The sequence below is a fragment of the Sorex fumeus genome, unplaced genomic scaffold, assembly GCF_029834395.1.
Source record: "Sorex fumeus unplaced genomic scaffold, SorFum_2.1 ptg000019l, whole genome shotgun sequence".
Classification (NCBI taxonomy): Eukaryota; Metazoa; Chordata; class Mammalia; order Eulipotyphla; family Soricidae; genus Sorex; species Sorex fumeus.
This window is the reverse complement of record NW_026606076.1, coordinates 38879957-38907069: the sequence shown is the minus strand read 5'-3', so window position 1 is coordinate 38907069 and position 27113 is coordinate 38879957. Positions and strand designations below refer to the sequence as shown.

Here is a 27113-nt window from a genome sequence, read left to right as displayed (position 1 = left end):
GACGAAGCCCGTGCAGCCCCCAGAACTACTAGGGGGCGCCCACCCCAAGTGAACACCACTGAGCCGCACGGTCTTGAGGTCACTTTATTGGGGTTTCTGAGCGCGGGCAGGGGCGTCCCAAACAGCCTTGACCAGCGATACCAAAGTAAAATAGAAACTTTTATTCAGAATTAAAGCAAGTACTTGAGTGTCACACACACACTATTACACGGGAACTAGCGGCTAATCCGGAGCGTTTTATTTGCACAATCACAACATGCGGGCAAACCCGGGTTGGGGCTGGGGCGGAGCCGAGGGTCCGGGGTGCGGGACTGGGGAGGGGGGGCGCCCCTACTCCTCCTCCCCCGACGACTCTCTCTCCATCGTGTAGGCCATGAAGCACGCGTCGGGTCTCTTGGGGACCAGGGGGTGGCCCGGTCTCACGATCTCGAAGCCCAAGAAGCTGAAGGTCCGGAGCAGGGCGGCTGCGGGCGGGGCGGGCGGGCGGGGGAGCGGTGAGCGGTGAGCGGTGAGCGGGAGGGGGAGGGGAGGCCACCCCGGGGACCCCTCCCGCCCCGCCCCCTTCGGGGTGGGGCCCCACCTCGGTCGTCGCGGCTCTTGGGGAAGCAGATGAAGACGTGCTGCACGCGCAGCTGCTCCTCCGCGAACTCCAGCAGCACCGCGAGGCTGGGGGGGCCGGGAGGGGAGGGGGGAGGGGCGTCAGCCGGGGGAGGGGGTGGGGGGGGCCGGGGGCCGCGTCCGCCGGGCCGGGCCTCACCTGTCCTTGCTCCCCTCGGGCAGCGGGCCCCCCGGGATCTCGATGTAGAGGCCGCTGCCGCTGAGCACCGCCCGCCAGTGGACGGCCCTGGCCTCGGTGAGCCGGGACTGCACGTGCAGGATCCGCGTCGGGCTGCTCGTCCCTTCCTCGGTCACGTCCAGCCGATGGTCCTGCGGGCGGCGTTCGGGGGTCACAAGGGTCCGGGCCCAGGGGCGCCGGGGACCCCCCCCCCGCCCCCGCCACTCACCGAGTACAATAAGTTAGCTGGCGGACTGCGATCCCTCTGGCTATTCCCTCGCCCACCTGGGATCTTCGGGGGTGGGTGAGGGGCATCAGGAACGCCACCGAGGCCCTGGACCCGGGTGACTGCAGCAGTTGGGGGACACCCTGGAACTGGAGCAAAGGCGGCGGCGGGTCGGGGGGCTGCGTCCGCCGGGGGGGACCCCGGACCCGGGGAACCGGGTGCAGATTCCCCGGCCGGCCGGCCCCGAACCGCCCCTCATCCCGCCGGGACCCCCAAAGCGGGACCTCGGCCCGGCAGAATCCCCCTCTAACCCATCCCCCTGCGCCCCCCCGAAGTCCCCGCGGGCCGCCCCGAGCCCGTCACGTGGCCCCCTTCCCCGCAGCCCAACGCCCCAAAACCATCAACTCCCGCGAGAGAACCTCCTCCTCCCCCCCCACCGCCGGTCCCTTAATCTGCTCTGGGACCCCCCCCCCACCGCCGCTGTCCACCCGGACCCTCCTCGCGGGACCCCCGCGACGCTGCCCCGCCCCCACCCGGACCCCGGGGAGCGGAGAGGACGGCCCCGCCCCCCCGCCCGGCGCGAACCCGCCCCCAGCGCGATTGTGGCCTCGACAAAGGGGCGGAGCTCGCGGCCCGGGGGGCGCCCGGGCCGGCCCGGGCCGCGCCCCGCCCTCCTCCTCCTCCCCCCGCCGCCGCGCCGCTTCTGGAAGCTTCGGCGGGGGCGCGGGGCGGGGCTCACCTCTCGCTGCTGCGGCCGCCGCGGCTGTGCAGGCTGAGGAGCGGCATGGTGCGGCTGGCGTGGACGGCGGCGCTGGGTTTATCCCCTTCCTTCTCTCTGGCGAAGCAGTGGCTGTTGAGGATGCGCTGCAGGGAGGATTTCACCATCCGGCCGCTGGGGTCCGAAACCAGCAAAACCTCCGCTGCGCCTCTCCGCGCCGCCGCCGCTGCTCGCCGTCCGCAAAATGGCGCCGCCGCCGCCGCCCGCCTTTATAGGCGCCGCGCCCGGGCCCCGCCCCTCACGCCGCCCGGCGCCACGGGGCGGGGCCGCCGCGGGGCCCGCCGGGAAAAAGCGCGCCGCGCGCCCGCCCCCCGCGGCGCCCGATTGGCGGCCGCGGGGTGGGCGGGGCCGGGCGCGCGCCGCCGATTGGGCAGGAGGCGGCTTCCGCGGGGCGGGGCCCCGGAGGGGCGGGGCCGCCGCGGGGCTGGGAACGCGCCGCGCTCGCCCCGCCCCGTCCCGCCCCCACCGCCGGGCCGTGGGGGGCGGGGGTGTCGCGACCGACCGATTTTGTCGCGGGGGGAGGGGGGGTGGTCTCTGGGGGCCCCCCCCGCTTTGCGTGCGTCTTTGTCGCGCTCTCTAGTGTCCCTTTCCCCGGCGGGCCTCTGTCTCCTTGGCGGCGTGGGCCCACAAGGACCCCGGATACTCGGGATTTTGGGGGTCCCCAGCGGCCCCCTTCCCGTCGGAGACCCTCATTTTCGGCCAGAGCCGGGTGGAGACGGGGGTCCTCGGGGAGGGGGCGCTTTCTCCGTTGGTCCCAGAAACCACCGTAGCGAGGCACTGGGGAGCCGGGAGCAGAGAAAGCACGTGAATGGGATGAAATGTTGTTGTTTACGTGGTGAAAATGGTGATGGGAGGCTCCGAGTTCAAAGACCCGGATTGACGGGGCCCAAAAACAGACAACAACAAGAAGATTCTCCCCTGCGGGTGCCGGAGGGAAATTTTAGGGGCGAGCCCAGTCCGCGTTCGTCAAGCAAAAAACAGGGTCCTTCCCGGGTCCTAGTAGGGTGGTTTGTGGGGGGAGGGGTTTTTTTTTTAATAGGGTTTTTTTTTTTCCCCAAATTTTTGTTTTCTGGCATTTATTTCGGAGTCACAGCCGGCTGTTCTCAGGGGCTTACTCCTGACTTTGTGCACAGGGTTCACTCTGTTTGTTTGTTTTTTTTTTTCTTTTTTGGGTCACACCCGGGGATGCACAGGAGTTACTCCTGGCGGTGCTCGGTGGACCATATGGGATGCTGGGAATCGAACCCGGGTTGGCCGTGTACAAGGCAAACGCCCTACCCACTGTACTATTGCTCCAGGGTCACTTTTTTTTTTCTTTTTGGGTCACACCCGGCATTGTACAGGGGTTACTCCTGGCTCATGCACTCAGGAATTACTCCTGGTGGTGCTCGGGGGACCATATGGGATGCTGGGAATCGAACCCGGGTTGGCCTCGTGCAAGGCAAACGCCCTCCCTGCTGTGCTATTGCTCCAGCCCCTCCAGGTTCACTCTTGGCTGTGCTCAGGGCTCACTCCTGGCTCTGTGCTCTGGAGTCAGGCCTGGCACTGTGCTCCGGACTGGCTCCAGACTCTGTGCTCAGAGATCACTCCTGAAGGGACTTTTTCACACTTTCCTCACTGTGATCTCTCCAGCCCCAACTTTAGGGTTTAGGCACAAGTCCAGATTTCAGACACTGCTTTGTATCTTCTGTCTTGGCAAGGGAAAAATACATTTCTACTTCCGATGTACGGAAGTCAATTCCTGCTGGCCTCGCAGAGCAGTCAGTGGCCACAGATAGTGGAACAGGAACTGCACAGAGAAGCCTGAGCCACACTAACAGGCCGTAGGTGTTGGCCTTGTGCATCCTGCCTGCCTTTGATCACCTGCATCCCATAGGGTCCTCGCAGCCCCACCAAGAGTAATCCTTGAGCACAGCTAAATGTGACCCCCCCCCAAACAAAAATTAATAAAAATAAATGAACCTCAGAGCAACGAATATCTCTGTGTGGCACACACCACTTCTTACTAATTTTCTTAGAAGTATTTTTGTAAAAAAGGATGGAGAAGTGGAGTGGTAGAACATCTGGTAGGGTACTTACCTTGCACTCAGCTAACCTGGATTCCATCCTTCGCACTGCATAAGATTCCCCAAGCCCACCAGGAGTGATCCCTGATCACAGAGCCAGGAGTAAGCCCTGAGCACACTGCTAAGTGTGGGCGAGCCATCACCAATAAAAATAATAAAAATAAAAAACAATATTATTTATTTATTTATTTTGCTTTTTGGATCACACCCGGCGATGTACAGGGGTCACTCCTGGCTCTGCACTCAGGAATTACTCCTGGCAGTAGCTCAGGGGACCCTATGAGATGCTGGGAATCGAACCCGGGTCGGCCGCGTGCAAGGCAAACGCCCTCCCCGCTGTGCTATTACTGTTCCAGCCCCCCAACATGTTTTAAATAAAATTATTTTAAAATATATAGTCTTTTGGGCTGGAGAGATAGCACAGCGGGTAGGGCGTTTGCCTTGCACGTGGCCGACCCAGGTTCGATTCCCAACATCTCATATAGTCCCCTGAGCACCGCCAGGAGTAACTCCTGAGTGCAGAGCCAGGAGTAACCCCTTGCATCGCCAGGTGTGACCCAAAAATAAATAAATAAATAAAATATATAGTCATTTACTAGACAGATAAACCAATTTTAAATTTTAAGGGGAAAATGCCTCATTTTGTCAACCATTAAATCTTTTCTAAATGACTGATTGTCATTAGTTCTTATTAATTCAGCAATTATTAATGTCAGTGTTCATAAATGATATATATAGTTACATTTCTGAATAAATATTACAAAACTTAAAAAAAAAAGGGGGGGACCAGAGTGATAGTACAGTGGGTAGGCCGTTTGCCTTGTATGCAGCTGACCCAGGTTCGGTCCCCGGGATCCCGCATGGTCCCCAAGCGCCCCCCAAGAGTGATCCCTGAGTGCAGAGCCAGGAGTAACCCCTGAGACACTGCCGGGTGCGACCCAAAAACTCAAAATAAATTTTCAAAAAGACTTAAAAAAAAAAGAAAAAATAACAGGAGCCAGAGAGTGATCTCAAAAGGACTAGAGCACAGCTTGAAGTGCATGCAAGGCTGGAAGTTGGATCCCCAGTTACCTTCCTTACTCCAGCACTGTTGAAATCTAGGCCTGATGACACCCCAGCTCATCGGAGCTGACTCATCACTGCCTTATAAGCATGGAACAATTTGGGGCCCCGAATGCCTTGTGGGGATTTGGCTGGGAGGCCCTCAGAGCTCTGCTTCGGAGCACCCCCATAAAAATTTCAAAAAAATATTTTTTTGCATCATACCCCTGATGCACAGGGGTTATTCCTGGTTCATGCACTCAGGAATTACTCCTGGCGGTGCTGGGAGACTATATGGGATGCTGGGAATAGAACCCGGCTTGGTCGCATGCAGTGCAAATGCCCTACCCACTGTGCTATCACTCCAGCCCCTTTCTTTTCTTTTTGCTTTTTGGGTCACACCTGGCGATGCACAGGGGTTACTCCTGGCTCTGCACTCAGGAATCACTCCTGGCAGTGCTTGGGGACCCTAGGGGATGCCGGGGATCGAACCCGGGTCAGCTGCGTGCAAGGCAAACGCCCTACACCCTGTGCTATCACTCCAGCCCCTTTCTTTTCTTTTTGCTTTTTGGGTCACACCTGGCGATGCACAGGGGTTACTCCTGGCTCTGCACTCAGGAGTTACTTCCTGATGGTGCTCAGGGGACCATATGGGATGCTGGGAATCGAACCCGGGTCGGCCGTGTGCAAGGCAAACGCCCTACTCACTGTGCTATCTCTCCAGCCCCATTCTTTTCTTTTTTTTTTTTTGGCCACACTAGGTGGTGCTCAGGGCTGACCTCCTGGCTCTGCATTCGGGGGAGCCTGGCACACCAAGGCTTCCCCAAGCTTCCAGTGGGGCTCAGGAGAGCCTTGGGGTGCCAGGGATCAAACCCTAGGTTGGCTACTTGCAAGATAAGTGCCTTAGCCCCTGGCCTCTCTCTCCAGGCCCCCAGCTGCTAAAGAAATTTTCCCCAGCGTAGGGCTGGAGTGATAGCACAATGGGTAGAGTGTTTGCCTTGCACGCGGCCCGACCCGGGTTCAATTCCCCGCATCCCATAGGGTCCCCTGAGCACCGCCAGGAATCGTTCCCGAGTGCATGAACCAGGAGTAACCCCTAAGTATCACTGAGTGTGACCCAAAAAAGCACACACACCAAAAAATTCCCCTAGCGAAGATAAATGAGTGCCTTTCTTTAGAGACGTAGCTGGTGGAATACGTGGCTTGTTTTTGTTTTGTTGGGGGGCTGTACCCAGTGGTATTCCGGGGTTACTCCTGGCAGACTCAAGGGACCTTACGGGGTGCTGGGGACTCAGGTTACACACACCTGACTATCTCACCTGCTATACTGTTGCTCAGGTGTTACTCCTGGCTCTGTGCTCAGGAATCACTCTTGAGGGAGCTTGGGAGAATGCCAAGGGGTATTGGGGATCCAGTCTGGGTTGGCCGTGTGCAAGGCAAGGACTCTCTCCGTAGGGCTGGAGCAATAGCACAGCAGGGAGGGCGTTTGCCTTGCACGCAGCCGACCCGGGTTCGATTCCCAGCATCCCATATGGTCCCCTGAGCACCGCCAGGAGTAACTCCTGAGTGCAGAGCCAGGAGGAACCCCTGTGCATCGCCCCGTGTGACCCAAAAAGGAAAAAGAAAAAAAAAAAAGAACTCTCCGGGTTGTCCTATTGCTCAGGCCCCAGTGATGGCGCTTTAGTTTAGGAGAACCGTCCTGGATTTCTCTGCAGAGCACGCCCGTTCCTCTTGGGGGCGCTCTTCCACATGCTGTGGTCCATCCCAAACCGTCAAACACACCCCCACCCCCACCCCCACTTTTCCCGTTGCTTGCTTGGTTCTTGGTGCTGACCAGGACTTGCGTTTTTCCAATCTCTAGAGGGGTTCCAGTTTTCAAAATCTGATTTTTCCTTTACTTTCGCCTCTCGAGACTTTGTTGTTACTGTGTCTGGCATATCGAATATTCTCGGTAGCTTGCCGGGCTCTCCGAGAGGGGCGGAGGAATCGAACTCGGGTCGGCCATCTCCTTGCCAGCAATCTGGTACTTGGGAGCTTTGGAGCCAGGAGCTGCTGGTAGACGCGTCCCTTGGTTTATCAGTCACTTGGATGTTTCTTTTCCCCAGTTCATCCCAGCAATATCCAGGGCTGTGGGAAGAATTTACGGGGATATGAGGGTGTGCCCAGAGCCCACGGCCCTCACTGTGACCATTTGGGGCATGAATTCAGGTTCCCGGCAGCTTGGTTTTTTTTTTTTTTTTTTTTTTTTTTTACAACAGGGAGGATATTTTTACAACATTTTTACAACATTTTCACAACTTTTTACAACAGGGAGGGCATCATTTACTTTGCATGGGCCTGACCCAAGTTCGACCCCCGTATGGTTCCCTGAGCACTGACAAGGAGTGACCCTTGAACACAGAGCCAGGGGTCAGCCCTGAGCACTGCCAGGTGTGGCCCACCCCCTGAAAAAAGGGGGTGGCTTCAGAGCTCGAGTGATAGTACAAAGAGGAGGGCACTCGCCTTGCCTATGGCCGCCCCAGGAGCTGGTGAATGTTGAGCACAACCAGGAGTGATTCCTGAGCACTGAGCCAGGAGTAGTTCGTGAACACCACTGGGTATGATTCCCAAATCCTACACCTCGCCCTCTTCCATAAAGAACAGGGGTTTGGGATTGGTCCTGGAGTCAGGAGTAGACTCCCCTTCAGCCCCCCACTGGGTGTGGCCCCCAAACCAGACAGAGAAATCAAACCACAGCAGAGGTCAAAGGACAAAAGAGGAAATATAGGAGGTGGTAAGGACAGATCAGGAGGGGCCGGAGTGATAGTACAGCAGGGAAGACGTTTGCCTTGCACGCAGCCGACCCGGGTTCAATCCCCGGCATCCCATATGGTCCTCTAAACACCTCCAGGAGTAATTTCTGAATGCAGAGCCAGGAGGAACCCCTGAGCATCGCTGGGTGTGACCCAAAAAGAAAAAAAAAAGGACAGATCTGGGGCTGGAGTGATAGCACAGCGGGTAGGGCGTTTGCCTTGCATGCGGCCGACCTGGGTTCGATTCCCAGCATCCCATATGGTCCCCCAAGCACCGCCAGGAATAATTCCTGAGTGCAGAGCCAGGAACCCCTGAGCATCGCTGGGTGTGACCCAAAAAAGCAAAAAAAAAAAAAAAAAAGGACAGATCAGGAGACCCCACAGTCCGGGGAGGGATCCTCACTTGGGGAGGGGGTTGCTGGTCTGGCCACTCCCAGCAAAGGGCCCGAAGCAGCTGGAACAGAGTTGGGGACCTGGTTGTTCTCCATTCTGGGGCACGGGGGACTCGACACCCCCAGAGCAGCTCACTTTCAGATGCCACCTGGCTCAAAGGAGTCTTTTGTCACTGACCTTGGGTCTGGGGATGAACACTCACCATCCACACGGAAGCCCATCCCCCATCCCCTGGGAACATCTAAGCACCGTTTTGGGGCATCTGGGCACTGGCCAGGGGTATCTGGGCAGTCAAGGTGTTGGGTAACTTTCCTGGGCCCCAGCGATTGGATGCCAACAGTTGCCCCCCGAAATGACCATCATACACATATCCCTAAAAGGGACCCACAGGGGCCCGTCCAAAATTGTTTTTTCTCCAGGGTGTAGGAGGCTGGAAGACAGCACAGGTCTCAGAGACAGTTGCCCTATGGGGCCAGCAGAGGCCTGAGAGAGACAATCAGACAATCAGACTATGGGATTGGGGAACTCAAAACACAAAACCCACCCTCCAGACTTAGAGTGAAAGAGGTCATCGTGGAGGGCTTCCTGGAGGTGGTGAGGATAGAACTGCGGGAACAGTCAACAGAGGGCCAGAGACGTGGCCCAGGTACTGCTGATATCCTGTGTGGAGGTTCCTGTATAAAGGTTAGACATCTGCGGGGTCGGGGGCCAGTGCTGAATATTGACCCTAAATTTTAGGCTTCATCAGTGAATTGACCCTTTTCTTCCTCCTAGAGAAGTTTACAGTGCTCTTATGACAACCCTAATCCCCTGAGCTTATCTTCAATCTTTCCTTTGTGCTTTACCTCCTCTCACTGTTACAGTTCCCCAAGTTAGTCTTTTTTTTTTTTTTGCTTTTTGGGTCACACCTGGCGATGCTCAAGGGTTGTTACTCCTGGCTCATGCACTCAGGAATGACTCCTGGTGGTGCTCGGGGGACCCTATGGGATGCTGGGAATCGAACCCGGGTTGGCCACATGCAAGGCAAATGCCCTACCCGCTGTGCTATCGCTCCAGCCCCTCCCCAAGATAGTCTTAGTTACTTATAAGCCAAAAGTTTCTGGTAATTCTGTTTATTTGTAGTGAATTAGCTGCTTTTTGATTCCCCTATAGGCAAATAAAAAATAGCACAGCGGGTAGGGCGTTCGCCTTACACCCGGCCAACATGGCCGACCCGAGTTCGATTCCTCCGCCCCTCTCGGAGAGCCCGGCAAGCTACCGAGAGTATTCGATATGCCAGACACAGTAACAACAAAGTCTCCAATGGAGACGTTACTGGGCCCGCTCGAGCAAATCGACGATCAACGGGAGGGCCTTTACCTTTTAATAAAATAAAAATTCATATTTTACTATAGAGCAATGTTGTTCTTTGCGTAAACACAGGAAGACTATTCATGACAATATTTGTTAATGATAAATGTAATGATAGGGGCTGGAGCGATAGCACAGTGGGTTGGCATTTGCCTTGCACGCGGCCGACCCAGGTTCAATCCCCAGCATCCCATATGGTCCCCAAGCACCATGGTCACAGTCACGGTCCTCCCGTTATTCATCGATTTGCTCAAGCGGGCCCAGTAACGTCTCCATTTTGAGACTTGCTGTTACTGTGTTTGGCATATTGAATACATCACGGGGAGCTTGCCAGGCTCTGCCGTGCGGGTGAGATACTCTCGGTAGCTTGCCGGGCGCTCTGAGAGGGGCGGAGGAATCGAACTCGGGTCGGCCATGTTGGCTGGGTGCAAGGCAAACGCCCTACTGCTGTGCTATCGCTCCAGCCCAAGCACCACCAGGAGTAATTCCTGAGTGCATGAGCCAGGAGTAACCCCTATGCATTGCCAGGTGTGAACCAAAAGGAAAAAAAAAAAGGCAAACACCCTTCCTGCCATCCTATCGCTCCAGATTCCCCTCATCCAGGGGAAATTTTGGGGGGAGGCCTCACCCAGCAGTGCTCAGGGGTCACTCTCGGTGTGCAAGGTAAGTGGCCTCCAATCTCTCTGGCCTAAACTGATTTTTGAAAAGGATCTGTGGAGGCAGACCTACAGCACGACAGACTGAGCTTGGACTGTTCGTGTTGGTGGCCTGGGTTTGAGCCCCAACACTGCGTGTGGTCCCCCAAACACAGGGCTGGGAGGAGCTATTCCTGAGCACTGCGGCAAACCCAACAAAAATAAATCTAGGGAGGGTGGACAGATAGTGCAACAGGTTGGGCGTTTGCCTTGCACACAACAGACCCGGGTTCGATCCCTGACATCCCATATGGTTCTGCAGCACCACCAGGAGTGATTCCTGAGTGCAGAGGCAGGAGTAACCCCTGTGCATTGCCAGGTGTGACCCAAAAAGCCAAAAAAAAAAAAAAACACAACAGAGGCCAGAGAGGACAGCAGGGAAGGAATCTGCCTTGTACCCAGCCAACCTGTGTTTGATCCCTGGCACCTCATAGAATCCCTGAGCTCTGCCAGGAGTGACCGCTGAGCACAGAGCCATGAGCAAGCCCTGAGCATTGCCCGGTGTGGCCCTAAAACCAAAAAAACAAGGCCAGGGGCTGGAGTGATAGCACAGCAGGTAGGGCGTTTGCCTTGCACGCGGCCCGACCCGGGTTCAATTCCCAGCATCCCATATGGTCCCCCGAGCATGGCCAGGAGTAATTCCTGAGTCCATGAACCAGGAGTAATCCTTGTGCATCGCTGGGCGTGACCCCAAAAAAAGAAAGAAAAAACGAGGCCGAAGAGACAGTATAATGGATGGGTAGGGCATGTGCCTTGGATGCAGCCAACCCTGGCTGAATCCCCAGCATCCCAGAGGGTCCCTCAAGCTCTCCAGAGTGATTTCTGGGTGCAGGGCCAGGAGTAACCCCTGAGCATCCAAAAAACTAAAAAATTCCGAAGAGAAGAAAATAATAGCACTTTTTTGTTTGTTTTGTTTTGGGGCCACACCCAGCAACGCTCAGGGGCTACTCCTGGCTCTGCACTCAGGAACTACTCCTGGCATTGTTCAGGGGGCCCTATGGGATGCTGGGAATCGAACCCAGGTCGGCTACAAGCAAGGCAAATGCCCTACCGACTATACTATTGTTCTGGCCCCAATAATAACATTAAAAAAAAAACTAAAAGAAAACATTTTGTTGTATAAAATTGGGTAAGAACAGATGCAAAGACAAACTAAAACATCCAAAAGGAGAGATTAAGAGGGAATGGGCTGGAGCGATAGCACAGCGGGTAGAGCGTTTGCCTTGCATGCGGCCGACATGGCCGACCTGAGTTCGATTCCTCGGCCCCTCTCGGAGAGCCCGGCAAGCTACCTAGAGTATCTCGCCCACACAGATATGCCAAACACAGTAACAGGTCTCACAATGTTACTGGGGCCGCTCGAGCAAATCGATGAACAACGAGAGGACAGTGACAGTGACAGTGTCTGCCACAGAGGCAGGGGATGGGCAGGGGTGGGGGTGGCAGGAGGGATACTGGGAATATTGGTGGTGCAGAACGGACACTGGTGGAGGGATGGGTACTCTAACGTTGTTGTTGTTTTTTGCTTTTTGGGTCACACCCAGCGATGCACAGGGGTTACTCCTGGCTCTGAACTCAGGAACCATTCCTGGTGGTACTGAGGGGACCATATGAAACGCTGGGAATCGAACCTGGGTCAGCCGCGTGCAAGGCGAATACCCTACCCACTGTGTATCGCTCCAGTCCCCTAGAACATTGATTGATTGAAACATAATCACGAAAATGTGTAAGTCTGTAAAGGTATTTCACTTATCATGATGATTCATTAAAATAACAATTATTATTATTATTTTTTAAAATAGATGCAAAGACACCCCTCAGGTGGAAAACTAATGCAAACATTATTGTTAGTCACAGGGACTCCATTCAAAGCAAAAATAAGGGAGCAATAGCACAGCGGGGAGGGCGTTAGCCTTGCACGCAGCTGACCAGGGTTCGATTCCCAGCATCCCATAGGGTCCCCCGAGCACTGCCAGGAGTGATTCCTGAGTGCAAAGTCAGGAGTAACTCCTGAGCATCGCCGGGTGTGACCCAAAAAAGAAAAAAAAAAGCAAAAATAAGGAGCTGGAGTGATAGGACAGCCAAGAGAGCACTTGCCTGGCCTGCGACTGACCCGGGTTCACTCCCCGGCATCCCATAGATAACAGCAGAGCCAGGAGTCATCCCTGAGCCCTGCTGTGTGTGGCCCCAAAACAAAAAAATATGAATTAAATGAAATAAAAAGAGGGGCTAGAGAAACAGTACAATGGGTAGAGTTCTTGTCTTTCTCACAGCCAACCCGGGTTCGAACCTCAATACCCCATATGGTCCCCCCAAGCCCCACCAGAGGTGATTTCTGAGCACACAACCAGGAGTCACCCTTGAGCACGCCATCTGTAGCCTGAAAATCAAGAGAGAGAGAGAAAGAGAAAAATTGAGTGTTCCTGTGATCAATCACCCCAACCCCAGCTTTGGTTTTTTTTTGTTTGTTTGTTTGTTTCATTTTTTTTTTTGGCTTTTTGGGTCACACCCGGCAATGCTCAGGGGTTACTCCTGACTCTGCACTCAGGGTGCTCGGGGGATCATATGGGATGCTGGGAATCGAACCCAGGTCGGCTGCATGCAAGGCAAACGCCCTAGCGGCTGTGCTATCAGGTCAGCCCCGTTTTTTGCTTGCTTGCTTGTTCGTTTGTTTTGCTCCAATCCCAGCTTTGACTGGCCCCACTTTCTGGCCACTTGGGGAGCAGAAATTCGGAGAGAAGCTTTTGTGACTGAAGCAAAGCCAGGAGAAAACAGGGAAACTCCTCAGGGTGCCCCAGATGGCCAGGAAGGGTGCAAGGGCATCTGCTGGTTGCTGATAAGCCGCAGAACGCACACCAAGCAAGGGCATGTGATAAGTCGCCCCCGTGATCAGGGATTGGTCCAGAGAGCAGAGCCAAGCCCCCACCTGGGAACTGGTTTCTCAGCATTTTCCTCTCTCTCTCTCTCTCTCTCTCTCTCTCTCTCTCTCTCTCTCTCTCTCTCTCTCTCTCTCTCTTTTTCCTTTTTGTGTCACACCCGGCGATGCACAGAGGTTACTATTGGCTCTTCACTCAGGAATCACTCCTGGTGGTTCTCGGGGACCCTATGGGATGCTGGGAATGGAACCCTGGGTGGGCTGCGTGCAAGGCAAATGCCCTACCCGCTGTGTTATCACTCCAGCTTCTCCCCTCTCTCTTTTCGGGGCAGGAGCCCACACCCAGCGCACTCAGGGATCACTCCTGGAGGGGCTCGGGACCCTACAGGATGGCCCGGATTGAGCCGGTTTGGTGGCTGGCGTGCTAGACAAGTGTCCTCCCTGCAGACCTATTCCTGAAGCTTGTCCCAGCATCTGATGACAAAGGTGCTTTCCACTGTGTTCATAAAGGCTGCGCAGGAAGGCTGGAGAGATAGCACAACAGGGAAGGCACCGCCTTGCAGGAGGCTGACCCAGGCTCTATACCTGCACCCCGTAGAATTCCTGCAGCCCACCAGGAGTGACCCCTGAGCTCCCTGACAGCAGGAGCCTGGGGAATCACCCCCCTCCCACCCCGCAAAAATAAAGCCTGTGTTTCTGGTTCTTTATGTTACCTCGCTGACCTAACTATGTGTTTATTATTTTTTTTTAGTTATTTTTTTGCTTTTTGGGTCACACCCGTCGATGCACAGGGGTTCCTCCTGACTTTGCACTCAGGAATGACTCCTGGCGGTGCTCGGGGGACCCTATGGGATGTGGGGAATCGAACCTGGGTCGGCCACTTGCAAGGCAAACACCCTACCCGCTGTGCTATCGCTCCAGGCCCTGTATTATTATTTTTTTTAAAGATACATTTGCTTTACTTTATTGTATTTGGGGGCCTGGAGCGATAGCACAGCAGGTAGGGCATTTGCCTTGCACGCAGCCAACATGGCCTACCTGAGTTCGATTCCTCCGCCCCTCTTGGAGAGCCCGGCAAGCGACTGAGAGTATCTCGCCCACATGGCAGAGCCTGGCAAGCTACCTGTGACGTATTCAATATGTCAAATACAGTAACAACAAAGTCTCATAATGGAGATATTACTGGGCCCGCTCAAGCAAATCGATGAACAACGGGAGGGAGGACAGTGACAGTGACAGTATTTGGGGAGAGTCCACATCTATCAGGGCTCTTGTCCTGGTGCTTGGGGAAATAGACCGACGGTACCGATGGTCCAAGCCTGGACTTCTACATGCAAAGCATGTGCTCAGCCTATATTGAGCTACAGCCCTTTTTTATTTTGGGATTTGGGGACAAAACCCACAGGGCTCAAGACTGACTCCAAGTTCTGTGCTCAGGGATCACTCCTGGCGAGGCTTCAGGGAACCCAATGTGGTGACAAGGATCAAACCGCATCACTTTGTGTGAGGCAAGTGCCCTAACCACTGTCCCATCTCTCGGAGCCCAAACAAACCAAATTAATTTTGGAGATGAGAGGCCGGGGATTGAACCAGGGTCCGACGCCTGCTGTATTATCACTACAATAATTTTTTTTTTTTTTGCTTTTTGGGTCACACCCAGCAATGCACAGAGGTTACTCCTGGCTCTGCACTCAGAAATCATATGGGATGCTGGGAATTGAACCCGGGTTGGCCGCATGCAAGGCAAACGTCCTACCTGCTGTACTATTGCATCAGCCCCACTACAATAAATTTTATTTTATTTATTTTATTTATTTTTTTGCTTTTTGGGTCACACCCGGCGATGCACAGGGCTTACTCCTGGCTCTGCACTCAGGAATCACCCCTGGCAGTGCTCAGGGGACCATATGGGATTCTGGGAATTGAACCCGGGTTGGCCGCATGCAAGGCAAATGTCCTACCCGCTTTGCTATTGCTCCAGCCCCAACAATGTAGGTTTTTTTTTTTTTTGGCTTTTTGGGTCACACCCAGCGATGCTCAGGGGTTACTCCTGGCTCATGCACTCAGGAATTGCTCCTGACGGTGCTCAGGGGACCATATGGGATGCTGGGAGTCAAACCCGGGTCGGCTGCATTCAAGGCAAAAGCCCTACCGGCTGTGCTATCACTCCAGCCCCTACAATAAATTTTAAATTTTAAATCAGACCAGGCCCTACAGGGTCCTCACTTCCAGCAGGCAAATATCCTTCTCAGCCCCACCCCTAGGTGCCCCATCCCTCCCTGAGCTCCCAGCATTCTCTGTTCCAGCCCTGTCCCCTGGCTGCTCCTCCCACCTGCCCCTTGGTCTGACCCCAGGACCTTTGTACAGGCTGTGCCCTCCCAGGGACTGGACTCTTGCATTTGACTCAACCCTCTCTCCCTTGACCAAGGAGCCCCAGTCAGGAGTTTGGATTTATTTCCAAAGTGTCTTCCTGTGCTGGTTCTACTTTCCCGGGCTATGACCACACACAGACCCCCACCCACCACCCCGCCATGTTCCCACTTTCATCCACAACCTCTTTTAATGCCACATGAACTTGGTCTGCCCTTGATATCCTTGCCCCATACCAGTGATATTTGGGAATCACGACTTGATACCTCAACATGCCCCAGGCTAGTTTTGCTCACAAGTGACCCCTGCACCCCCTCTCTCTCCTCCCCCCCACCCTGTCCACTCTCCTGGTTGCTCAGAGTTCAAGTTATTTATTTAGGGAGGGGGTACATCCTTCCTTCAGTGCTCAGGGATTACTCCTGGTTCTGTACCCAGGGGTCACTCCCGGTGAGAATCGGGGTGGAGTGCCGGGGACTGAACTCAGGTCGCACAATCGGACAACCATCCTGTTATTTGTCGATTGCCTCGAGAAGGCCCCAGTAACGTCTCTTCGTCCTAGCCCTGAGATTTTTTTTTAAAAAGTGCCTTTCAAGGCTCTTTCAGAGTTAGGAGAATGAGACCCTTTATTGTTACTGGTATTTGGCATATTGGGTATGCCACGGGGAGTTTGCCAGACTCTGCCGTGTGGGGAGGTTACATTCGGTAGCCTGCCAGTTTGTCTAAAGTAGGAATGAGATGATAAGATGTCGTGCAGCCGCAAATGCGGCCACGCGCTTCCGGGAGCTGGGTTTTATAGTCTCTGAATCTTGGCCGGTGATGGGATTACACGGCGCCAGGGGGCCAGTTGGTGGATGTGAACCCCGTCTACTGGAATTTGGAGGATCTGGGTGGAGGATGCTCAGCCCCAATCCGAGTAGGCTTGGAGATCTCGGCCCCGGAACCCGTGTGGCTTTGTCCCTCTGCCGGTACCTTCATGTGTGCGGAGAGTGGTCTCAGCATGGTGGTGGCTGGTTCTGGAGGTCTTCAGCTACTTGAGCCCTGGTCGGGGCGGGGAGGGAAACTCGACCCGCTCCCCTCCAAGGGGCCCCGGCAAGGACAGCCAGGCGCAGGGCCAGGAGACTCTGCGCTGTTCTCTTCTGGGAGCTGGGTTTTATAGTCTCTGAATCTTGGCCGTTGATGGGATTACACGGCGCCAGTACCCTCCCCACTGTGCTCTCTCTCAGGCGTATCTCTGCAACTTGGACCTGTAGTTGTAACACTTCTCTACCCCACCAAGGTACCTGAGGCCCTTCACCCATATTCCACAGTACTTGTCCTCCACTTCTTGTTATCCCCTTTTCTTTCTTTCTTTCTTTCTTTTTTTGGAGGGGGTCACACCCAGCGATGCACAGGAGTTAACTCCTGGCTCTGCACTCAGGAGTTACTCCTGGCGGTGCTCAGGGGACCATATGGGATGCTGGGAATCGAACCCGGGTCGACCACGTGCAAGGCAAACGCCCTACCCGCTGTGCTATCTATCGCTCCAGTCCCCCTTTTATTTCTTTTCCTCTGTCCTTCTTCCAGACTTTCCATTCTCTGTTCCAGTCACTCTATAAGCCACAGATAACGAGACCGTCCTGTCCTGTCCTGTGTCTCGTTTTCCTTTTTCTGGCTGACAGCCAGATGCTCAACACAAAATTCTTCGCTTATAACCCACTAGTTGGTGTGTGTGTGTGTGTGTGTGTGTGTGTGTGTGTGTAACAGGGAGTAATAGTACAGCAGGTAGGGTGTTTGCCTTGCACTGTGATTGCTGGCACTTCATATACTCCCCCAAGCACCCCAGGAGTAATTCTTGAGTGCTGAGTCTAGAGTAACCCTTGAGAATAACCAGGTGTGTTCCAAAATGAAAAAAAAAAATCCCACAACAACAACAACAAAAAAACCCTTCACTTAAAACCTACCAGATGGTCCAGTTGGTAGGTTGTTTGCTTTGTACATGGCTAACCTGGGGTCAGTCTAAAGCACCCCATCTGGTTCCACAAGCCCCACCAGGTGTGACCCCTGAGCACAGAGCCAGGAGTCAGCTCAGAGAACCGTTGGGTGAGGCCCAATACCCCCAAAAGGAAGAGAAAGTGAATTGTTAGGCTTGTATTTTATATCAGTTAAACTGCTGTTGAAACTGTAAGACGAGGCTGGAGCGATAGTCCAGCGGGGAGGGCGTTTGCCTTGCACGCTGCTGACCCGGGTTCGATTCCCAGCATCCCATATGGTCCCCTGAGCACCGCCAGGAGCAATTCTTGAGTGCAGAGCCAGGAGGAACCCCTGAGCATCAGCGGGTGTGAACCCAAACAAGAAAGGTTTGTAACTTTCTCATGCTGATTCAATTAAAAGAATTAAATAAATTAAAAAATAATTATTATTATTATTTTGCTTTTTGGGTCACACCTAGCGATGCACAGGGTTTACTCCTGACTCATGCACTCAGGAGTTACTCGTGGCGGTGCTCAGGGGACCATATGGGATGCTGGGAATCGAACCCGGGTCAGCCACATGCAAGGCAAACGCCCTACCTGCTGTACTGTCGCTCCACCCCCAATAAATAAAAAATGTAAAAGAAAAAAAGAAACTAAGACAGGACCAGGAAGTGGCTCAAAGAACTGAGGGTTTGTGGGAGCCCTAGGTTGAAGCCCCAGCACCATATGGTCCCCCACCACCACTGGAAAGGACCCCTAAACCCCTGAGCACCGCTGGGTGTGGCCCTGAAATCGATAAAGAAATAAGTGAAGGGCCAGAGCAAGACTACAGTGAGCGGCGCAAGGGTCCTTGCTTGCACACGGCTGACTCAAGTTTGATCTTTTGTTTGTCTGTTTGTTTTTTTGCTTTTTGGGGTCACATCCAGCGAGGCACAGGGGTTACTCCTGGTTCATTACTCCTGACAGTGCTTGCGGGACCATATGGAATGCTGGGAATCGAACCCGGGTCAGAAGCGTGCAAGGCAAACGCCCTCCCCGCTGGACTATCGCTCCGGCCCACAGGTTTGATCTTGACACCCCAAAGGGGACCCTGTACCTCCCAGAAGTGATGTCAGAGCACAGAGCCGGGAGTCAGCTCTGAGCACTGCCAAGTGTGCTCCCTCCAAAACAAAAAATGTGAAAGGAAAGCAGTAGCCCCACTTTTTAAGTGAAACCACAGAGACATTTGTGCTAGTGTCCACTGACGGAAGCCAGCTCCTCTTTCAGGAAGCCCTCCCTGATGCCTCCAAGCTCTGCTGGCCTGTGCTCCGGAGGCGGAGACGACAATGGTCGAGCCCAGTGTCTTGGATCCAAAGGAACAAAGATTAGCTTTGGGTGGGGGTGGGGGGCTGGGTCCTGGGACCCCCTTTTCTGAGGCTTGCAGAAGACAGGAAGTAACATCCTTTGGGTCCCAAGGGCTTGGCTTGGTGCTGAGTGGGGGTGGAGGGTGCCCAGAAGCCATCGCGTGCGGCCCTCCTCCTGCTCTCGCTCTGGCCACCTGTCACTGTCCATCTGTCTATCCCGTCCCGGCCAGCCTCCCCCAACTCCAGCCAGTCCACGGGTCCTGCTCGGCGGCTTGGGGGTAAGTGGGACTGGGGGTGCCTGGCCGAGGTGGCAGCCCCTAGACTCCGGGGAGGTGTGTCTGAGGTTCCTGGGGGCCCCACCCTGACTCTTGGGGATCCCTCCCCCTCCTCGGGACATCCACTCCCCTCCACTTGGCTTCAGCTGCAGAAAAGGTGGGGGTCACCTTTGCCCCCCAGGGTGGGGATCGCTCAGCCTAGGGGCCAGGGTCACCGGGGACCCCAAAATAAAACAGCCTCTGGTCAGCTGACAGATCATGGTGCTTTTGTGTTTTTGTCTTTCTTTTGGGGAGGACGGCGGCGGCACACCGGGCTGTGCTCAGGGCTGACTCCTGGCTCTGTGCTCAGGGATCACTCGTGGAGGGACTCGGGGGACCCTATGGGATGTCGGGGATTGAACTCGGGTCAGCCGCGTGCAGGGCAAATACCCTCCCTGCTGTCCTACCCCTTGGGCCCCAGAACCAGGTTTCACCCCAAACTCTGTCAGACTCTGGAAGCCAAGCTCCTCCTCAGACTTGGTTTCCTCATTTGCCCTAGGGGAGAAGGTGTGAACTTGGGGGTCCCCCACCCCCAGGCCCCTGCCTTGCCAAGGCCAGAGTGAGGCGGGTTCTGGCTTTGGGGTCCCCGAGCCAGATCTCAGGGGCAGGGGATTAGGTGGTCCGAGTTGTGGAAAGAAGGACAGAGAGACCCCAGTGGAGGGCAGAGATCTGGGGGTGCTTCTGGGCCGCAGAATGCTCTGTCCCGCTGGCCTGGGCAGCAGATAAAAATAGTCGCTGGCCTCAGCAGGCGGAGCAGATGGACACGGGGTCCAGCTGTGGCTGAGTCATGCCCTTGCCCCCTCTGGGCGAGGCAGCTTCCTGGATGCTGTGGGTGGGACCGGCACAGCTGGCCTGTTGGGAGGGTCCCCTGGCAGTCAGCGGGGTTTGGGGGGGGCGGGTCTAAGGGCGGGCAGTGCCCTGCAGATATCAAACCGCCACCCAGGTCTCAGAAGCCATATGCTCCCCCACGACACAATAAAAGGCCGAGAAGAGATGGTATGATAGTACAGCAGGGAAGAAGTTTGCCTGACACGTGGCTGAACCCGGGTTCCATCCCCAGCCCTGAGTATAGCCAGGTGTGGCCCCCAAAGGCCTAATAACATAGACTGAGGTGGGGCTGGGGCAGAAGTTCAGAGCTGAGTGTGGGTCTCGTTTGATTTCATTTGTAGGGATTGTTTTTGGCTTTGGGGTCACACCCAGCAATGTCAGGGGTTACTCCCGGCTCTCCTGGCTCTGCACTCGGGACTTATTCCTGGAGGTTCTCAGGGGGCCGGATTGAAACAGGGTCGGCCGCATGCAAGGCAAATGCCCTCCCTGATGCATTATTGCTCCAGCCCCTTTAACTAATTAAAAAAATTTTTGGTCTTTTGTGGTCACACCTGGTGATGCTCAGGAATTACTCCTGGCAGTGCTTGGGAGACCATATAGGATGCCGGGGATCGAACCTGTGTTGTCGTGTGCAAGGCAAACGCCCTCCCAGCTGTATTATTGCTCCGGCCCCATCCGACCCTTTTATTTTAATTTTTTGGTGAGGGGACACACTTGATTGTGCTCAGGGCTTAATCCTGGCTGTGTGCTCAGTGGGCACTCCTGACAGGGCTCAGGGGGACTGTATGAGGTGACGCCCTTCCTCCTGTACTAGCTCCAGCCCTGAACTTGGGGCTGTGCATGTGGGGGACCCAGGCTCCATCCCAGTACCAGAGAGTTCCCCAAGCATCCCTGTAGCTCAAACACCAACAACCTCACAGTGGGTAGGTCATTCGCCTTGCAAGCGGCCAACCCGGGTTCGATTCCCAACATCCCATAGGATCCCCCGAGCACCCCCAGAAGCAATTCTTGAGTGCAGAGCCAGGAGTAACTCCTGAGTATCTCTGGGTGTGACTCAAAAAGGGTAAAAAAAAAATCTCGGGGATCAGAACCATAGTACAGCGTGGAGGGCATCAGCCTTGCACGTGGCCGACCCAGTTCAATCTCTGGCACCTGGTAGGGTCCCCTGAACCCCACCAGGAGTGAACCCTGAGCACAGAACCAGGAGTAGGCCCTGAGCACAGCTGGTGTGGCCCCAAAGCAAAACCAGACCAAAATAATAATGTCACCTGCCGGCCACTCCTCAGCCTCAGCCTGGAGTATCTGCTGTCTCGGGGGGCGTCTCCATGACGGCCAGGGCCTTGGAGGAACTGGACACAGGCCTGGGAAGCCTGCAAGCAGGTAAGGCCGTCTTGGTGTGGGGATCCCTGAGCAGACCAGCTGCAGGGGGACAGAGCTTGTGGTCCCCCCACCCCCAGTGCATGCCAAACCAAATGGTATATTCCTGACATGTGCTCCATGCACACACTCTTGCTAACCTCTCTTATCGCTGAGCCCCCCCTGGGGGCCCACAAAACACACATGTTGCTGGGGCCGGAGTGATGGTACAGTGGATAGGCCATGTGCCTGGCAGTTGGTTGACCTGGGTTCAATTCCCGGCATCCCATAGGGTCCCCAAAGCACTGCCGGGAGTGATTGCTGAATGCAGAGTCAGGAGTAACCCCTGAGCATTCCCCCGGGGAGGCGGTGACATCTTCACTTGGCTGGGATTTAGGCCACGGTGCCTGAAGCCTGCTAGCTGGAGAATTGCAGTGGGTACTGCCTGGGCCCAGCACAGCTGTGCAGAGGGTGGGATAGGCCTGGTGGGGGGTGGAGGGTTCCCCATAATCTTGGGCCTCTCTTTCGCATTAGCAGTGGTATCCCGGAGGGCAGATGCCAGCAGCTGGCCCCTGGTGAGTTCCAGGGGCAATGGGGGGGGGGGGGGGAGGGCTAGAATTCCCATTTGGTCTCTGGGGTGGCTGGATATGTTTCTTTTTCTTTCTTTCTTTTTTTTCGTTTTGCTTTTTGGGACACACCCAGAGATGCTTAGGGGTTACTCCTGGCTCCACACTCAGGAATTAACTCCTGGTGGCTCCTGGTGGTGCTGGGGGAGAGACCATATGGGATGCTGGGGATGGAACCTGGGTCGGCTTCGTACAAGGCAAACGCCCTCCTCCCCGCTGTGCTATCACTCCAGTCCCATGCAGATGGCTTTTCTACATTGTTTTCTTTCTTTTTTTTTTTCTTTTTGGGTCACACCCAGCGATGCACAGGGATTACTCCTAGCTCATGCACTCAGAATTACTCCTGGCAGTGCTCGGGGGAACCTATGGGATGCTGGGAATCGAACCCTGGTCGCACCGTGTACAAGGGGCAAATGCCCTACCCGCTGTGCTCCAGTCCTTCTACATTGTTTTCAAGCCATTCGGATATATTCCTAGGAGCAGTATTGCTGGGTCATATGGAAGCAAATTTTTTTTTTTTTTGCTTTTTGGGTCACACCTGGCGATGTAGAGGGGTTACTCCTGGCTCTGCGCTCAGGAATTACCCCTGGCGGTGCTCAGGGGACCATATGGGATGCTGGGAATCGAACCCAGGTCAGCCGCGTGCAAGGCAAATGCCGTACCCGCTGTGCTGTTGCTCCAGTCCCCAGGAAGCAAATTTCTTGTTCTTTATTTTTTTTGCTTTTGGGTCACACCCAGCGATACATAGGTGTTACTCCTGGCTCATTCACTCAGGAATTACTCCTGGCAGTGCTCTGGAGACCCTATGGGATGATGGGAATCGAACCCCAGTCGGCCGTGTGCAAGGCAAACGCCGAACACTGCTGTGCTATCACTCCAGCCCCCTGGCCGAATGTTTCTCATAGAGAGGTGGGCTTCTCTGGGTTGGGACCCCTCCTCAGAGCGAAGGGCTGGGGGTCCCCGTCTGGTTCTCAGGACTTGGCAGCTGAGGGCAGCCTTGCAGGAGGTGCGGATGTGGGGCCCAAGAAGACAGCGATGGAGCCTGATTCTCAAACGGACCCAGGACTCGGGAAGGAGAAGTTGAGAGCAGGTGCCAAAGGGCTTGCAGGGGAGGCAGGAGGGTGTCTGGGCTGACATTTGGGGTGCGTGCGGGGCACAAGCGTCCTGGGTGGCCCCTTTGGTGCCTGGGGGTGTTGCCCTGGTGGCTGAGTGTCTTGTCTGCCGCCTCCCGGCACCCGAGTTGCCGCTAATTCATGCTAAGGTGCGACTAAGCTTTTGCTAATCGTCGTCGTCTCGAATATTCTCGGCATGCCGGGGAGGGCCGCCAAGCAGCTGCTGGCCCCAGCCAAGCGGCGCTCGGGCTGGCCAGAGGTCCTGGTGCCCAGCGCGGCCCTTGCTCTTCGCAGCGCCCCGGAGCCCCGCGCGCAGGAAGACGCAGCCCGCCCCACCCTCGCAGCCCCCGCCGACGCCACCGCCGCCGCCGCCCCGGGAACAGCCGCTCTGGGGGTCTCTATCGCTCAACAAGTGTTTGGTGGTCGCCTCGCTCGTGGCGCTCCTGGGCTCGGGGTTCCAGCTGTGCCGCGGTGAGCAGGGGCCTCACAGAGGCGGCCCCGCCTGGGCGGGCGTCACCCTGCACCCCAACCTCTGTTGCGCCCCAAGCCTCCCCCTCGCTCCAAGCGCGCTCAGCTCCCTCCTCTGGGCCCCGCAGGATGGCCGCGTGCACCCCCACTCCCCGGATTCCCTGATATTATCAGACTGCAAAACCTACAGAAAAAAAAAAAAACCCTTTTGCGTAGCCCGAGAAATAGGCGGCCGGGTAAGGCGCTAGTTTTGCACACAGCGGACTAGGGTTCAATCCCCGATTCCCATGCGGAGTGACCCCTGAGCGCACAGCCAGGAGGGAGCCCCTAGCACCCCAACAAGCAAAGACAATAAAGGGGGGAGGGAGACCTGGCGGGAAGGAGTAACCCCAGGCTCATGGGTCTCTTTCCCCAGACGCTGTGATAGGGGTGGCCAACGCCCCGGCGCCCGGGCCCGGGGTCCCGCCGAGCTCAGTCCCGAAGGAGCCAGAAGCGCCCGCGGCGCCCGTGGTAAGCGCACCGTCCAGGCGGTGGGAAGGGAGTGCGGCTGGACGGGGCGGACACCCCACAGGACCCCACTGTTTGCAGCTGCAGGAAGCTAGGCCCATCCTCCCGCCACCGCCGGCACCCGCGGCCGGGACCGAGGAGCGGGAGGACGCTGCGGGGAGCGGGGAGGCTGCCGAGAAGGAAGAGGAGGACATCGCGGAGCCCGCGGGGGAGGAGGAGGAGGACTCCGCGCCCCTTTTAGCTCCGGAGCGCAAGGAGAAGCGCAAGAAGGAGCAGGCGCCCAGGAGGGAGAGGCCGCGGCAGGAGAGGCCGCGGCGAGACTCCGGGCTGCGGGAAGAGAAGCAGCCCCGGGCCGCCAGGGAGCCGCGGAGGGCGCGAGAGCCGGACCCCCGGCCGCGGGCGCGCGCCTCGGGGGACCCGGAGCCCAGGAAGCGGCCGGCCTGGGCCTCGCGGCATCACCCCGACGAGGAGGACCGGCGTTTGGGCCGGAAGCACCGCGTTGGCAAAGGGCGGGACTGAGCCTGGACCGGAGGGAGTGGCCGCCCATCGAGGGGTGGGGGGTGACCCCCGGAGCCGCAACCTCTCCCTTCCTCTCCCCCCTCAAAAAAAAAAAACCACGCAAGGGCACTTCGTCCGGGTCTTGCTGGGTCTTTTATTGGGGCGCGATCGGGACGGATTAAATACGGGGCGGGAGGGCGGGGGTCACCGGCAGCCGCACTCGGTGGCCACCATGTTGGGCACGTGGTGGGCGCTGATGCGCTCCTCGGACAGGCTGATGAGCAGCTTCCCCGCGTAGGCGGTGGGCACGCAGCAGGGCGCGCGCGCCAGGGCCGTGCCCCGCGCCTGCATCTTCAGCAGGAGCACCACGTGGTTGCCGTAGCGCGGGTTGCGGTCGGACTGCGGCCACCCGCACGCCCCCTGGCAGTTGTTGGCCTGGTACGTCTCGGGGATGAGCACCGAGCGCTCGGCGCGCAGGTCCACGCTCAGCTCCCGCAGCGCGCACGGCCCGTCGGCGGCGCCCGCGCTGCGCTGTGCCCGCGGCGACCCGCCGCGCCCCGGCTCCCGGCCTCGCCACTCGGCTCGCAGCCCCTGCAGCGCCTTCAGCAGCAGCAGGGCCCGCAGCGGCTCTCCCGGGGCGCCCCGCTCGCCCGCGCCGTCGGGGCACAGCTCCAGCAGGCGCGCCAGCAGCGGCGGGACGGCGGCCGGCAGCCCCGCGAGGCCCCGCAGCTCGGCGGCCGCCGCCTGCAGCTCGGCGGCCACCCGGCGCGCCAGCCCCGCAGCCCACGGGGCGGACGTGGGACCCGGCGGCGGCGGAGGCGGCGGCGCGGGGTCCCCGGAGCGGGCCGTCGGCAGCAGCAGCAGCAACGGCGGCTCCTGGCCACTGTCCAGCAGGCGCTCGAGCGCCGCGGGCTCCGACAGGTTGACCGTGAGGCCCTGCGGGAAGCCGGCTAGCGCCCCGGGGTCCAGGGCCAGGCGGGCCGGCGAGGCTGGGCCCCGAGCCCCCCGCAGCGCGCGCACCAGGCGCGTGAGCGTCTCCAGGAAAGGGTCGGCGCGGGCCGGGGGCTCCTCGGGCTCCGGGAACGGGCTGCGGCGGGGAGGAGCTGTGAGCTTCGGGTTGATCCCCATGACACCCCCATCCCCTCACGCTGCGCCCCCCCCCCCCAGCTTCCCCCCGCCCAGCGCACCTGGCCCGCGGGAAAGGCGCGGTGTCCAGGCGGCCGTGCGCGGGCAGCGGCGCGGCCGGCGGCGCGGGCAGCAGGAACAGGGTCGGGCTGGGCCGCGGGAAGCTGCGGGACCCCGGGCCGAAGAGCAGCGCCTGCGCCTGCGCCGTGCTCAGGGCCGCACCTGCGGGCAAGGGTGGAGGCTCAGGCTCTGGCGCGGGGACTCCTCGGGACGAGGACCCCCCGCCCGCTCCCCCGCGGCCCAAGTGTCGGGGGACCCTGGGCGCGCGCCTACCGTCTTGGCGGGTGCGCAGCATCAGGGCGAGCCCGCGTCCCTGCCAGGCCCCCGACGGGCGCTCCAGGGCCAGTGCCAAGTAACGGGTGTCCCCGGACGGACAGAGCTTCTGCGGAGATGGGAGTTGGGGGGATGTCGGGTCAGCGCTGGGACGTCCATCGTGCCCCACCTCTCTCGGACCCCCGGACGGCCCCGAGCCCGCTGCCGCCTCTCCCGCCCGGGTACCTGCGCGCCTCGCAGCCCGGCGCCCGTGACCGTGACCTCAGGGCCGGGGCCCGGATACAGCACCAGCAGCGCGAGCTCCGGTGCGCTGGCTGCTCCCAGTGGGGGCTCCTGGAACCTTAGGGCAAGTGCCGGCTCCCAGGTCACTGCAGCGGGGGGACAGGGGGGGCAGGGGGCGTCTGACTCGTGGGGTCACATCCCTTTTTTCACGCCTGGAAGCCCTCGCTCTTAGGGGACCTAGTGGGAGAGGTTGGGGTGCTGCGGGGCGTCCCCGTAGTTGTCAAGTGTGTGAGTGTGGTGTCCCACCTGCCCTCCCTGAACCCTGGGTGGGGGGGGGGGTCCTGCTGGGCTTCTCCCCAGAACAGATTGAGGGAGGGGGCGGGGATGCTCACGTACCTTCCTCCAGATGCAGGACCACCAGCCGCTGCCCCCCAGCCCCCCGGAGCCAAGCGCCCAGTTGCTGCAGAGACTGCAGGGCAGCCTGGCTGGGGCCCACGCTGCAGACCCCAAACGTGGCCAGGTCATGGGGGTCCCAGTGGGCGCGCCCCACGGCCTGGAGGAAGGCCTGCTCGGAGGCGCTCGGGGCCCCCACCACCCGCAGGGGGGCGCTGCTGTCCTCGCTCAGCGTCAGCAGGCACAGAGGCTCCTGGGGCCACCTCGGCGGCCAGGGGTCAGGGCCCCCCCAGTCCCAGCTGAAGATCAGTCCCTCGGCGTCTGGGGCTGGCGGTCCCAGCACAGCGGGGGTGCTGGGCATCTCATCGGTGGGGGTCCCGGCCCTCAGCAGCGCCCCCAAGCCCACCAGCACCAGAGCCAGCCCGGAGAGCAGGGGAGCACGCATGGTGGGTGCTGTGAGGGGTCGGGCGCCCCGGCTTTTATGGGCCGGGCGCGGAATGTGTGCGGGAGGGCAGGAGGTGACCTTGGGGACCCGGGCTGCGCCCCACTTGCGAGCACTCAAAGCCCCTCTGTTCCCGCGGCTATCAGCCTGATAGTGTGCGCCGGCCCGCGGGCCTGGCCTTGAGCTCGCCCGGGAGGGGACAGGACCGGGGACCAGGGGGGTGGTGTAGAGGT

The 27113-nt window shown here is 57.9% G+C and overlaps 3 protein-coding genes across 3 annotated transcripts; 1 reads left to right on the top strand and 2 right to left on the bottom strand.

Moving 5' to 3' along the window:
- Positions 1-142: 142 nt before the first annotated feature.
- Positions 143-1988, bottom strand: OAZ1 (ornithine decarboxylase antizyme 1). Its single transcript, XM_056112801.1, is given in 6 exon segments — positions 143-464; positions 581-666; positions 758-927; positions 1005-1091; positions 1093-1150; positions 1741-1988. Coding segments are annotated over 6 exon segments (681 nt in total). The 5' UTR covers positions 1887-1988; the 3' UTR covers positions 143-330.
- On the top strand, positions 1964-24400 carry JSRP1 (junctional sarcoplasmic reticulum protein 1). The gene is made up of 8 exons (XM_056112994.1): positions 1964-2149; positions 2360-2545; positions 21085-21178; positions 21689-21729; positions 22756-22870; positions 23187-23363; positions 23776-23870; positions 23949-24400. The coding sequence occupies exons 1-8, from the start codon at positions 1964-1966 to the stop codon at positions 24384-24386; spliced, it is 1332 nt and encodes a 443-aa protein (XP_055968969.1). The 3' UTR covers positions 24387-24400.
- A 108-nt stretch (positions 24401-24508) lies between these two features.
- On the bottom strand, positions 24509-26883 carry AMH (anti-Mullerian hormone). Its single transcript, XM_056112785.1, has 5 exons — positions 26442-26883; positions 26049-26191; positions 25824-25932; positions 25553-25712; positions 24509-25452 (listed from the first exon to the last, which is right to left on the bottom strand). The coding sequence occupies exons 1-5, from the start codon at positions 26881-26883 to the stop codon at positions 24570-24572; spliced, it is 1737 nt and encodes a 578-aa protein (XP_055968760.1). The 3' UTR covers positions 24509-24569.
- Between the last annotated feature and the right edge of the window lie 230 nt (positions 26884-27113).

What these genes read in the sequence shown, in the direction of transcription:
- JSRP1 (XM_056112994.1), top strand. Translation starts at nt 1,964, where the DNA reads ATGGCGCCGCCGCCGCCGCCCGCCTTTATAGGCGCCGCGCCCGGGCCC. An exon ending in GGGCGCGCGCCGCCGATTGG is followed by an intron (nt 2,150 to 2,359) that starts GCAGGAGGCGGC and finishes CGCGCTCTCTAG; the next exon opens with TGTCCCTTTCCCCGGCGGGC. An exon ending in CGTTGGTCCCAGAAACCACC is followed by an intron (nt 2,546 to 21,084) that starts GTAGCGAGGCAC and finishes GCCACTCCTCAG; the next exon opens with CCTCAGCCTGGAGTATCTGC.
- AMH (XM_056112785.1), bottom strand. Translation starts at nt 26,883, where the DNA reads ATGCGTGCTCCCCTGCTCTCCGGGCTGGCTCTGGTGCTGGTGGGCTTG. An exon ending in CCGGGCTGCGAGGCGCGCAG is followed by an intron (nt 25,933 to 26,048) that starts GTACCCGGGCGG and finishes CCATCTCCGCAG; the next exon opens with AAGCTCTGTCCGTCCGGGGA. An exon ending in GCTGCGCACCCGCCAAGACG is followed by an intron (nt 25,713 to 25,823) that starts GTAGGCGCGCGC and finishes CCTTGCCCGCAG; the next exon opens with GTGCGGCCCTGAGCACGGCG.